The sequence below is a fragment of the Colossoma macropomum genome, unplaced genomic scaffold, assembly GCF_904425465.1.
Source record: "Colossoma macropomum unplaced genomic scaffold, Colossoma_macropomum, whole genome shotgun sequence".
In the NCBI taxonomy this organism is placed as follows: domain Eukaryota; kingdom Metazoa; phylum Chordata; class Actinopteri; order Characiformes; family Serrasalmidae; genus Colossoma; species Colossoma macropomum.
The window spans coordinates 1310428-1324013 of NW_023495761.1; the positions used below are offsets into that span (position 1 = coordinate 1310428).

Here is a 13586-nt window from a genome sequence, read left to right on the forward strand (position 1 = left end):
ATTTTTCTCACTTTTTTAAATTAGGAGGTTGATAAAGTGTCAATGTACTATTCAATCACCAGTTCATACAGTCATGTATGAAAACTAAACTGAAAAAGTCTGTTTTGAATTTGTTGTTTTTGTGATGTCACAATTTCCATATGTCCACCTTTTCACCCTACAGCAGTTTAGCCCTGCCCATTCATGTTGAAGTTATAAGGGATAAATAAAAGAACCTTTGGTCAAATTACATTTTGTTGACTTTCTAAGTAAAAATAAGTTACACATCCTCTACAGAGAACACACTTCTGCACATTTTAAGGCACACTTACTGTTTATTACTGTTGATTATAATATATTGGGAAATAAACATAAAATCTTGCCTGTGCAACAATATTTTAAACTCAGCAAATAAATAAATTAGAAATTGTGACAAAAATTTGCCAGAAAATACCTGTTTACTTCTGTAAATTAGAAAATCAACAAAACATGTAATTTGACCAGGGGTGGTGATATTATTCTTAAAGATATTGCAACAAAAAAGCCTGTTTATTTGTAAAAAGGTTAGAACTGGTAATGTAAAAATGAATAATGACTGTTTTTGGTACATAAATTCACCAAAATCATAAGTAAAATGCACTGAAGGACATGCAGAAAATTATTATACTATTAATGTATTATGTTATTGAAGTCAGAGGCCACTGTAAATGACAAACACACTGTAGTTTTAATGCACCCACCTTAAAGGTGTGATATATAATATGTTCTCATTTTGCTTGTAAGTTGTGTGTTTCATGCCTGTTCGCTGGTCACATGGTGCTGGAAGATGAATCAACCTGCTGAGACGGCCATTGTAGAAAGACAGGCATTTCCCCAACGTCTGGATTGGAAAGAATTTGCACTTCTTTTCACCATGTTATTTTCCACACTGCTGCAATATTATGTTTTTTCTTAATGTTCTGCAGATTTTATTGGGAAATATTATTGTATTTTAACTTATGCTAACAAATGTGATGCTCTGCTTTAAAAAAGGCAATGCATGATCAACCTTTTTTCATGTTAAATCATTGTGCATTGTGTCCTATGAATGAGCTTCACCCACTACACAAACAATGCTATCAATAGACAAAGTGTTGATATATTAAAAATATTTCAGAACGACTCTTAAGGAGTCGTCTGTTTGACTGTCTTTGACTAATAATGTTTTTCTTAGTGAGTTCCTCTTAAACACTGTTTAGTTTAAACGCCTCAGAGAGCTTAGTTCTGTGATAATGGACTTTCCAGTGTGAACAATGTTGCATTGCTGTGGAAAATTGTATTGTTTGCAATGCATTGCTAAAAGATAAATGTCTTTGGGTCCATGTAATAAAATATCTGAACACCAATAAAAGGCTTGTGAACTGTTCCCCACTAATTAAAGTGTTGAAATCAAAGTCTCTCTGTTTAAGAAGAGCATAAACTCAGGTAATTTTGGTAGATTTGTACTTTGGAAATGAATTTCATGCAGTTAGTGACATTGTATGTATTCCTGTTGGTCACATTTCTGACTTTTGAGTTTATTGTATTCCTTAGAACAAAAGTGCATAAAAAAAACAGAACGACAGACTTCAGTTCATAAGCTGATAGACGCAGAATGTTTGGGGTCATCCCAAAGGCACTCGGTGAAATGTCTTAACAGACTGTGCCCCATCCCCCCACCCCCCTGCTCTGTGTTCCCTTTTTGTGATTTTGAAAACAGCCCTATGTTTCCTCACTAAAATCTTGTAGGAAACCCAATGGCCTTATGTTTTCTCAACGTTTCTTCAATATGACAATAAGACCTTAAATCTATACCTCATATATTTAATACCAGACACATTCTGATATCATGTTCTCAGTAAATAATATCTGAAACTTTCTGGACATGCTGCTTTCGAATAGAGTCCCTTATTAGACCACACTCTGGTTGCACATTTCAGTGGACAAAAATAAGGATTTATTCAGTGATAAGGCAAGGTTTTAAAAGTTTTACTCACAAATTTATTTCAGTGTCACAGTATTACCAGAATTGCAAAGTATTAGCTAGACCCTTAAGAACCAGAGTGTGCCAAAGTCTACTTTAAAATACATACAAGAATAAGTTATCTATTATATATTATATAGCCACTTGAGGGTGATTTGGTGACCCCATGACCCTAACCATGGTACTAAAGATCTGAGAGAATATGTAATCCATGTAAAGAACTGAGGGAATATAACCCAAGGGCCCTGGGAACATATGGTGCTCCAATACAGTAGAATTTATTACTCATACATATATATATATATATATATATATATATTATATATATATATATATATATATATATATATATATATATGTGTGTGTGTGTGTGTAGGTCACACACACATCTTTGCATGGTGAAATGGTTCTTCAGATTGATGGAGAATGACTTGTATAATATGTTTGTATTTAGAACCTTTTTGAAAATGGTTCTAGCACCAAAAAGGCTTTTTCTACTGTTACAAGCTTGACATCGTTACAATAGCAGAACCCATTTTTGGTGGAATACATAACCTAGCTAGAACCATTTTCAAAAAGGTTCGATGTAGAACACATGGTTCTAAATAGAACCATTACCTTTACTAAAGAACCCTTGAAGAACCATATTTTTGTGTACCCCCTCTGTTAAATAACGGTTTATTCTTATGGAGCTCCTCATAAACTCCTCAGGCCATTTGTGTTGTTATAGCGTATTTGCCAGTTTGAACGATGTTTGGTTGTCATGGAAACGTCCATGAATTTTCTCGTGTGCAGCGCACCGCTAATGTTTAAGGCGTCTCAAAAGTCTTAGAGTCCGTGTAATGAAACGTTTGAACGCCAACAAGAGCCGGAGAAATGTTTTACACCACTTTAAAGAGTGAAACCATTCTTTCTAAGAAGTGAAACAATAAAAGATAGAGAGTGTCATCATGTGGTTCGGTCACATGACCGCTGTTAGGAAGCGAGATATCGCACTCGAGCTCGTACGGAGTGTCGGAGAGGTGGCCAGGCGAGCCTTCGACAAACTTCCTACACAAGTACAGACGCGTCTTTCTCCTTCATATCGGTTTACGTTCTGCTATTTTAATGCGTCCTGACTTAAACTCGCGTTTTATGAAGGATACTTCCCTCACGGCGTCGTCAACATGGCCGCGGTTGACAAAAATAATGTCATTCACGACTCCTCCGGTAAGTCATCAAACTCGTTTCCCTCAACAGCTTTGTAAACTCGTACTGAAGTCTGTGGGTATTTGGCCAGTGCAAAACAGAAGAACGAGAACGAGCAAAGGACTTTTAAATAGCAAGCTAGCTAACTGTTTGTTTTTACTGTCAGTGCAGCAGATAAATAACCTACGAGTGTTAGGAGTTTAGCAGTATTTCGAGATGCTAATAAAACACCGTGCGAGAGCCTGGAAGCAGATGAATTTTGCTCCACAGACTAGCTGGGTTACTTAACGTCTTCTGCTACTTTGCACAGCTTTCATAGGTTATTTGTTCAGTAAAGGCAAGCAGGTACAAGCAGTTAGCTAACGTTATTTAGTTAGGTAACTTAAGGGTAGGCGATAAGGCAGAAGCACAACAAAACGATATTTGTAAACATTTTCACGATACACGATATGTCTCATAATGTTTAGTTTTTCTTGGAACCGTCAAAATACAACACTAGTTTCAGGCATTTTTCAAACATGCAAAGACGCACAATTATAAGGAAGCACAGTCACATTGTTATCAGCAGATATTTGCTCACCGCTTCTCTCAATGCATCCATACAGAAAAGCATATTGTGATGTTGTTTATCATGATGATGGTAAATCGATGATAATTACTGTTTTTGATTCATTCCAGCATAATGTGTATTCACACTTTTAATGAAGAAGTGAAAGCTGATTTTCATCTTAAATTAAAGCCAAATTTGTGCAAATGGTCACTTGTTAGATTTGTACATTAACAGTGTGCTAATAATCACAGGCTTGATTGTTTGACTGCAGTTACGCCTCTAACATATACACTTTAGGATCAGGAACATCTGTATCTTCCACAGTTTTGTCTGTAAGGTCATCAGTCCACCACTGATTGATCAGTGTTCATTTTTACACCTAAGAATTTCGTCTTATTGATGCTGCATGTTTCAAGGCAGGGTGACAGACTGAGACTGAGGCAGAGGCAGAGTCATTCTGCATTTGAAGCTCAGAGGGTCATCAAGTCCTGAGGGCTTGCAAAATGTCTGAGGCATGCGGAGAAATGGTTTGACTCCCAGACATCTTGAGACAAGAGTTTTTCTTACCATAATAAGTACGAATGTTAAATGCAGATAAAAACAAGTGACTCAGTAGTGTTTGCGCTACATTGCAGAGTCATCTAATGGCATGGTCCAGCCGCGCCATCCAGGCCAGTGGTCAGTCTCAAGTGTTATGGTAATCACGGGTTTTTGGCCTGTGAGCTGAATACAGCTAAATATAACCTATTTTGAGTCTGTTGGAAAATGCCCATCATTGCATTTGCAGCTAACACAGTTTAGTGGTCTTAAGCTGTCTGGCTTGTGCTACATAATACTCAAAACCCGGTGAATGATTCTTTTGTTTTTTTTGCCTGGCTGAAAACCGGATTATTCATTGACCCCATCGGTTAAATCAAAGAAATGGGGACACTGTACAGCACAAACAATGGCTTACATCACGCTTGTTGCCACTTTTTGAAGAGCTTCTTATAAATGACTGCATTGTGCTGATACAGGTGTTTTTGCTGCTGCCTCAGTGGTGTCTAATTGTGGGTGATATAATAAAAATATAACCTCACAATACTTGAATAGATGTACACTTTATTGTGAATGGGAATTCTGATCTGATGCAGATGTCCGATATTTTGCATGCCCATATCTGTGGCTGTCAGTGCCTCCATTTTATAAAATATAGAAATTGGGTCTAGAATCTCTTGGATTAGCATAATGCAGAAATGCATTTATTTATAGAGGCTTAGGAGAGCAGTAAAATGAATAAAATCTAGACAGTTTAGCACAGTAGCCCTGCATCGCCCAAACATTCTGCATTTCTTATCTACAATAAATGCATCATCAAATCGCTGCTGTCAGAAAGAAACGGCCCAAAATTACTTGGTAAAATATCTGGTTTCATTGACTTACATTAAAAGTAAAATAGGTTTTTCCTTCTCCTGTAAAGTTACCATTTTGGAGATACGAGGTTTTCTTCTGACAACAGCGAAATATTGGTTTTAAATATCGGTTAAACCTAGACACCAATCAGATGCCAATCATTATTTTCAACAGTTTTCTTACATATTTTCTGAACACAAAATATGTAAGGCAAATTAGTAGTGCCACGTGAAAAATAATGTGTGCAATGATTTTTTTATTCATTCATGTTCACAAATATAATGTATTTAAGAAGGAGCGTGAGGAAAAATCAAGCAATAAGTAAAAATTATTTGAAAAAATAATAAGATTGTGTTATAATGGACTGATATCCAGTCAACTAATTTTTACTTCTACTATCATACTGGTTTTGTTATTTAATCTGTCTTTTTATGATAAATGCAGTTGTTCAGTGTTGTAGAAGTACTGATGATGCCTACGATATACTCAGAAAAGCATAAATATGTATTTATCACAACAGTGATAACATTCCGTCACATTGCCCGCCCTTAGTGGCATCATGTTTCACTTCTCGCTATGACAGTACAAAGCTGTTTAGACCCTCATTTATGTTCCTGTTCACCAGAGTCTCTTTTAAACTGCTTCGTCATGGTGGACGGTTTAGAAGGTGGAAGGTCAAGCAACAGGGCCGATTTACTGCCTTTTGGGCCTGGTTTCTGGATGTTAATCTCACTGCTGAAAAGGATTTTCAACAGAAAAATCCCACTGGTGGTGGAAAGTAGTCCAAGACAAAATCTGTGTTTCTGGAACTAGATTCAGATATTCTTAATTAGGTTTAAAATGAGCTTATTCAATGCTCATTCTAGATTAGCCTTAGACCCAGATTGCTGCTCAGTGGTCTGTTTTTGTTGCCTTTTTTTGCATAACAGTTCTACTGTGATTTCTTATGATATGATATGATTAGCCCTGTATAGCTCACACAATGATTTATGTCATACACGTGTTTTATGTGACGCACAGGCCAAAGGTGCGTTGCTTTTGATGTACTTTGCTTTTGGTTTTTGCTTTCTGTTGACCCTTTTATTAAGTTGCACATGCATGTTTATGGAAACCATTTTGTTTTTATATGAATCCAAACATGCTTACACTGCACACTTTGGTCTCATTTGCTGTATTCATGTCAACTGGAAACTCGTAATTTTCCAGCTTCCTACTTCCTTTTATAAAGCATTTGTGCAACTTCATCTGTTTGAGGTTGGAAACAACATTGGCTGTTCACAGTTAGCTAGTGCTTATTTGCTTGCTGTGTGAGTATGAAAAGCTTTCAAATAGCTTTTATACTGACATTGGTTTGTTAGTGCTTTCTTTAATTTAAGTGGATGTAGGCAAAATTCTTCCTCAGAGTGACTTAACCTTCCGAGTATCCAAGTATCGCCCTGTGTTTAGTAATCTGAAGCATATCATACACAAATAAAAACCTGAATTTCTGCTTAAAAAGCTTAACATGATCACTACTACGTCCAGTGATCCAGCACGTAGTTGTCTTTTTGAGTTTTTGCTCCAGTTTATTCTTGTTTAGCTGAGGTTTAAATAATGGAAAGTGCTTACTGTAAAAACAAAGCCTTTGGCTAGAGTGACTAAGTAACTCTGTGGGTTCATTTTCTGACCACAGTGTCCAGACACAGCCAGTGTACTGTAAACACGTAAGCCTGGTCTTGGTACAGAGAGAGAGTGTTTCTACTTGTAACTTTAATCAGGCCTGAAGTTCAAATCGTGTCTGAACCTGACCCAAACCACGTCATTAAGATCCAAGTACAGTAAAATTCAGTCCCAAACTGACCCAGGCTAGCCCGTTCTCACCCAAGGTGCTGAATTAAACCTGATAAGTCAGTGCGAGGTAGTAAGAGCTGTCATCAGATCACATACAAGTAGAGGTGGCACCATGCCACTATTTCTTTTGATACCAATACTAAAATCTTAAGGATTGACCAATTCTGATACTGATCTGATGAACTACTAAGCTTTAAAATTAGCTGTTTTTAATCGAAGCACTTAAGATGAACATCTAAAAGTATGCTATCATGCTCAGAACTACTCAAAGAGCCTGTTTACACCTTCCATCGACGTGTATTTCATATCTGGATCATATCTGGATATCAGGGTTTGTACGGTCATGAAAGTCATGGAAAAGTCATGGAATATGGAAATTTGGTTTTCCAGGCCTGGAAAAGTCATGGAAGATAATAAGTGCTGGAAAAATCATGGAATTTCTCGGACTTTTGTCCCCCATGCTGTTCATTTCGTCACATTTGAATCACTAAAGAGTCTAGATTGGAAAAAGCACCGAGACCCAAGACTAATGTATCTGCATGTGGACTAGCTTTACGAACATGTTGTTAATATGAATCTCGGCTGGCTGAGGTGTGACACTCAGGACGTGTGTGTTGTGGAAGATGTTTTGACATTCGAACACTGGAGAACACAATTTGCCAAGCCCAACATAAGAATTAAAACACACCGTTGCTGCTTCTCATCAAGACCTCCATGACTAGCTCCTTCACTGTGAGTATACTGTATACTTCAAGTGTTGTAAGTGGCGTGATGGTGCATGCACCAGAAATGACTCAACCGCAGAGTGTTGTCATGCACCTCCAAAATTTGTAACTTTGCGCAGACTGTACGCCACTTTGTTCAAACTGAATGAATTTGAAGGGAGATTTGCATAGCCAGTTCACCTCTACATGTGCTTGTATGATACTGAGCAAAATGACAGATCTGTTTTTGAGGTCAGAGTGTTAAACCTGGTGCAGATTTTTGTGCAAGGGTCAGATTTAAATTTCACCTGCAGTCATTCCATTTAAACTGCATTTCAACCACCTAGCTGATAATATTTAAATATGAAATTAATGTATAGATAACATAGGTCTTTTTTCCTCTCGTAACTGCTGTCTATATGTTAAATTAGTGCTGGCTGGTTACTGATAAAATTGAATATTGTGGTATTTTCAAACATATCACAGCATCATACTGGTGCTCGTCAAGTGATATTAAAGTTTAACATTAATAAAGTTAATGAGCTCATGCTTCGTTTCCTTATTTTTATGGATTTTAAGCAAATGAGTTAAATGTAAATCATCAAGGACTGCATACGATGAGTAAAGTGCACAAAATTAAATGGTCCTATATGGCTAAAATGATCAGAAAAACAGGAAATAGTATGTCAGTATCACAGTATACTCATATACAGTGGTGTGAAAAAGTGTTTGCCCCCTTCCTGATTTTTCTTATTCTTTTGCATGTTTGTCACACTTAAATGTTTCAGATCACCAAACAAATTTAAATATTAGACAAAGATAACACAAGTAAACACAAAATGCAGTTTATAAATGAAGGTCTTTATTATTAAGGGAAAAAGAAATCCAAATCTACAGGGCCCTGTGTGAAAAAGTGATTGCCCCCTAAACCTAATAACTGGTTGGGCCACCCGTAGCAGCAACAACTGCAATCAAGCGTTTGTGATAACTGGCAGTGAGTCTTTTACAGCGCTGTGGAGGAATTTTGGCTCAGTCATCTTTGCAGAATTGTTGTAATTCAGTCACATTGGAGGGTTTCCAAGCATGAACCACCTTTTTAAGGTCATGCCACAGCATCTCAATTAGATTCAGGTCAGGACTTTGACTAGGCCACTTCAAAGTCTTAATTTTGTTTTTCTTAAGCCATTCAGAGGTGGACTTGCAGGTGTGTTTTGGATCATTGTCCTGCTGCAGAACCCAAGTGCGCTTTAGCTTGAGGTCACAAACAGATGGCCGGACATTCTCCTTCAGGATTTTTTGGTAGACAGCAGAATTCATGGTTCCATTTACCACAGCAAGTCTTCCAGGTCCTGAAGCAGCAAAACAGCCCCAGACCATCACACTACCACCACCATATTTTACTGTTGGTATGATGTTCCTTTTCTGAAATGCCGTGTTACTTCTTTGCCAGATGTAATGGGACATATACCTTCCAAAAAGTTCAACTTTTGTCTTGTTAGTCCACAGAGTATTCTCCCAGAAGTCTTGGGGATCATCAAGATGTTTTCTGGCAAAACTGAGATGAGCCTTTGTGTTCTTTTTGCTCAGCAGAGGTTTTCGTCTTGGAACTCTGCCATGCAGGCCATTTTTGCCCAGTCTCTTTCTTATGGTGGAGTCATGAACACTGACCTTAACTGAGGCAAGTGAGGCCTGCAGTTCTTTGGATGTTGTTGTGGGGTCTTTTGTGACCTCTTGGATGAGTCATCACTGCACTCTTGGGGTAATTTTGGTCGTCCGGCCACTCCTGGGAAGGTTCACCACTGGTCCGTGTTTTCGCCATTTGTGGATAATGGCTCTCACTGTGGTTCGCTGGAGTCCCAAAGCTTTAGAAAAGGCTTTATAACCTTTTCCAGACTGATAGATCTCAATTACTTTGTTTCTCATTTGTTCCTGAATTTCTGTGGATCGCAGCATGATGTCTAGCTTTTGAGGATCTTTTGGTCTACTTCACTTTGTCAGGCAGGTCCTATTTAAGTGATTTTTTGATTGAGAACAGGTGTGGCCTGGGTGTGGCTAGGGAAATTGAACTCAGCTTTCCAAAGATCTAAAAAGTGATTTATGTTTTAACGGGGGGCAATAACTTTTTCACACAGGGGCCCTGTAGGTGTGGATTTCTTTTTCCCTTAATAATAAAGACCTTCATTTATAAACTGCATTTTGTGTTTACTTGTGTTATCTTTGTCTACTATTTAAATTTGTTTGGTGATCTGAAACATTTAAGTGTGACAAACACGCAAAGGAATAAGAAATCAGGAAGGGGGCAAACACTTTTTCACACCACTGTAGATGTTATATCGCCCAGCATTATGCTAAATGTTTGCCTTGGAAATTTCATTTTATGTCATGGAAAAGTCATGGAATTCCATTGTTTAAAAAGTGTACAAGCCCTGGGATATGCTTTGGTTATCTTCCATGTACACTTTTGTGACCAGATGTGATCCAATATTTCTTAGCCATGTGAAAAGCACGTCAGTACATGCACTGTTTCTGTTGTACTTTTGTTTACTTTTTTCCCCATTGTGATATGAGTCAACAAGCTTGGCTTGGACACTTTCATTCACCCAGAGTGCAAGATGGCTCTCGGTTTCGGGATGACTCCAGCCTAGTGTTTCCTCCATCATTTTTTTTTCTTGTTGATCCTCTCACCTGCTAGTCGGCATTAATTTCCACTCATGTAATTGTATATGGATACTGAAAACACATTCCATTTACACCTGTGTTAAATGTGGTCAAGATCCATCTCTAACCATCTCTAAATGTGATTTGAGTCATCCAATCATGAAAGTGCAAACTGGTAGTGTTTACACCTGGCTTTTCATGCCGCACCTGGTCAAGAGGAATCCAAACATGATCCAGTCATGGAAAACGAATGTTGATGCAAGGTGTTAACAGGTCCAGACTCTCTACTACCATATAAGAAAAAATGAACCAACTAACAATATGTGAGAGTGTGTTTTTCAGGATAAGATGAATGCAGAATTAAATTTAATTCTTATTTCAACTCTTCTTTTAATTCATTTCATTCTTTTTCCCCTTCTGATATCCGCATTTTCCACATTTTCTGCTATATTGGTCTAATACTGATACCTGGTATCGGATCAGTACCATCACTATGAACAAATAAAATTTAAAAAATAATAAATCAAGCAGTGCTTTCGAACAATATGCCAAACTCTGGATAAATGTTTCGTTATGCACTGTAGTATCCCGTAATATTTATTGTGCAACCATTTTCTCATGAACATGGGCTGTAAAGACCTCAAATTCCTAAACTAACAAGTGGCCAATGTCCCTGATTACATTTACTGTAATGGAATGAAAGTAGAGAGAAAAAAAGTGGGAAGCTGTGAGAACCTCAACATGAAACTTGAACCTGACCCGAGCCTGACACATTTTTGGGGAAATGACATCCATATGCAACCACACCCGAACCCAACGTGAACAGCCAGGGCCCATTGCACTGGGACATGTATTTCAAACTCTGTTTCTGCTTTGTGTGATGGACAGGCTAGAGAGAACAAGTGCGAGTGTGATAAAGCAATAGCTTGATGGAAAATCAGTTTTAAGTAATCCTAATGAAGCATGCTTATGTGGTTCCTGACACTGTATGAAACTGTTATGTATAAAAATAGACAAATGTACATCATATTGCTAAACGTAATAGTAGCAACCATCTTAAAGCTGGATTTGGAACTTTGTATTTTTGTTAAAGCAGCAGTATGTAAGATTTTTTTTGTTAGAAAATGAGAGAAGTAGCATTACTGAGTCAGGAGGAGAAAAACATGCTAAGATGGTGTGCACATGCTACTTTGAATCTTCCTGTTATTTTATAACAGTATGTCAGGCAGTTTGCAGGAGGCTGATTTATGGCAGATACCAAGTAAATTTCTATTACTTGTTAGTTGTGCTAGACTTTTGGTTCCAGTGCAGAACTAGAGAAGCAATCTTCAGATGTCAGATGTTTAGGGTAAAATGTATGTAAATTAATTTAGTTTTTGATGAACCTTTTGCTGTAAACTAGTAGTGTATAGTAAGCTAAAATACTATGTTGCATGTGTGTCTGTGTCTGTGTTGTTCTTTTGCATGTGTGTATTGTGTACTGTATTGTTTCAGTGATGTGTCCATGGTGTGCATGTGTGTGCGCTGTTTGTTTGGGTAGTGTGGCTGCGGGTGGCCCGGTGTGGAGTGACAGATCCAGATGACACTTTGGATAAGACTGATAGTTACACTTCTGCATCTCTCTCTGACAGCTGGAGCGTGTGTGGTAGTGTCCGAAGACTTACCTCACTGCTCACAAAGCTGGACGGATGAGATTTTTTCACTTATTTAACCCTGTTTGACTGACTCTATCGTTCCGTTTTAGACATGGTGGCTCAACGCAGCCTAAATACACCCGTATCGTCTATGATTTTCTTCAAGATCAGTATCACTCGGTCAGTATCCGTCCATGTTTACGGGAATTTTGTCCTGTTGACACGACATCAAGAAACACATACGTAAGTCCTGTCACTGAAGCAGCTGACTTCATGATCCTTCTGATTAAAAAAAGCTGGTATGGGTTGACTTCCTGTTTGAAAACAGAAGTCTTATTCTTTCAGTGTTTTCAACAGTGTTGAGCCTCTTAGTTTTGGCATTGTTCAGTCATTGAGGAATCTACTGATATGCTGCTGAAGGGCTGAACATGATGTCACACAGACAGTAGCATAGCCAGGGGACGGGGTTAGTTACTTCATTGTATGTTAGCTTAGTTATTCTATTTCCCACCTATTACCATATTAGCCTCAAAGTACCATTGCTTACTTGCATTTAAATGCCAGCATTAGTTACTATAATAGCTTACAGCATACCAGAGTAGGTAGAGGCTAATTAACCAAATCATACCTTTTACAGCACTGGGAGCAGATGTCTTGCGTGAACGATTGAACACTGACATTCTTGTCCTTTTTTGACAGTATTATTTGTTTACATTGGTATCTAAGAATTTTTTTCACCACTCAGAAATCTGGGGGGCCTTACTTCAAAGTGGAGGGCCCTAGGCTACCTCAGAATCCCACCCTCCCCAAGTGGCTGCGCCCTGAGACGTTAGAGGTGTTAGAATACGCATATTAAAAGGGCTGATAATCAAAATGCAATACTTTTATGGTACTGACCAAACTGCTTCAGTTCTGCTGTAAAATTTACAATTTCTATTTCATTAGTCAGTCTTATCACCATCCTTGAGCCAATTAGCATGCTGCTACCAAAATCTAGACTGATGATTGACTAACTAAATATCACTTCATATGCATATTCACATCAGTGCTTCTTGATTAGCCTGTAATCCATTGTGGTTTTCCCACACTTCACATTCATTTCTGGTTTAAGCCACACCCACTTTTGGTTTGTAATTTAAAAGAAGGTATCAGGAAAAAGTGTTATTCAGGAATTGGCATTGATACTTCTTTATTAAAAATGTGTCAAAAATGTTTGATCAATATCCAGCCCTACATATGACTAAGTTTTCAGCAATACGAGATATAATACGAGCTGTGAACACGTTTAGGTTTTGCACTATAAAATATCTGTGATATCAGATATTCTGACATGAATTGGGGTGGTTTCACTGTTCCATTAAAAACAAAGTCAAATGAAAGTAGGAAAAGAAACCCTCCTGCCCCCGAAACCATTCACACTTTTAATATATTTAAATTTATTTGTCATCTAAGAAAATGACACAAAAAAATGCAAAGTTAATGTTTTTTTTTTCCTTTTGTATTGAAACCTTGGTGCAAACATGTCACTGTGTATTATAATGAAATTGGTGTAGCGTTATACCCTGGGCAGATGTACCGGTTTTGAAAATGATTCTAAGCTCTGCTGACTCAAGATACGGTCACTGCGAACTGCGTCAGCACACCAACAC

At 37.8% G+C, this 13586-nt stretch overlaps 1 protein-coding gene across 1 annotated transcript in view; it reads left to right on the plus strand.

Moving 5' to 3' along the window:
* Positions 1 to 2947: 2947 nt before the first annotated feature.
* mcoln1a (mucolipin 1a) overlaps positions 2948 to 13586 on the plus strand; it is a 29458-nt gene continuing 18819 nt past the window's right edge. Inside the window, exon 1 of the mRNA XM_036563414.1 lies at positions 2948 to 3190. Within this exon, the coding sequence (XP_036419307.1) occupies positions 3148 to 3190 (43 nt within the window). The 5' untranslated portion in view covers positions 2948 to 3147. The remainder of the gene's footprint in view (positions 3191 to 13586) is intronic.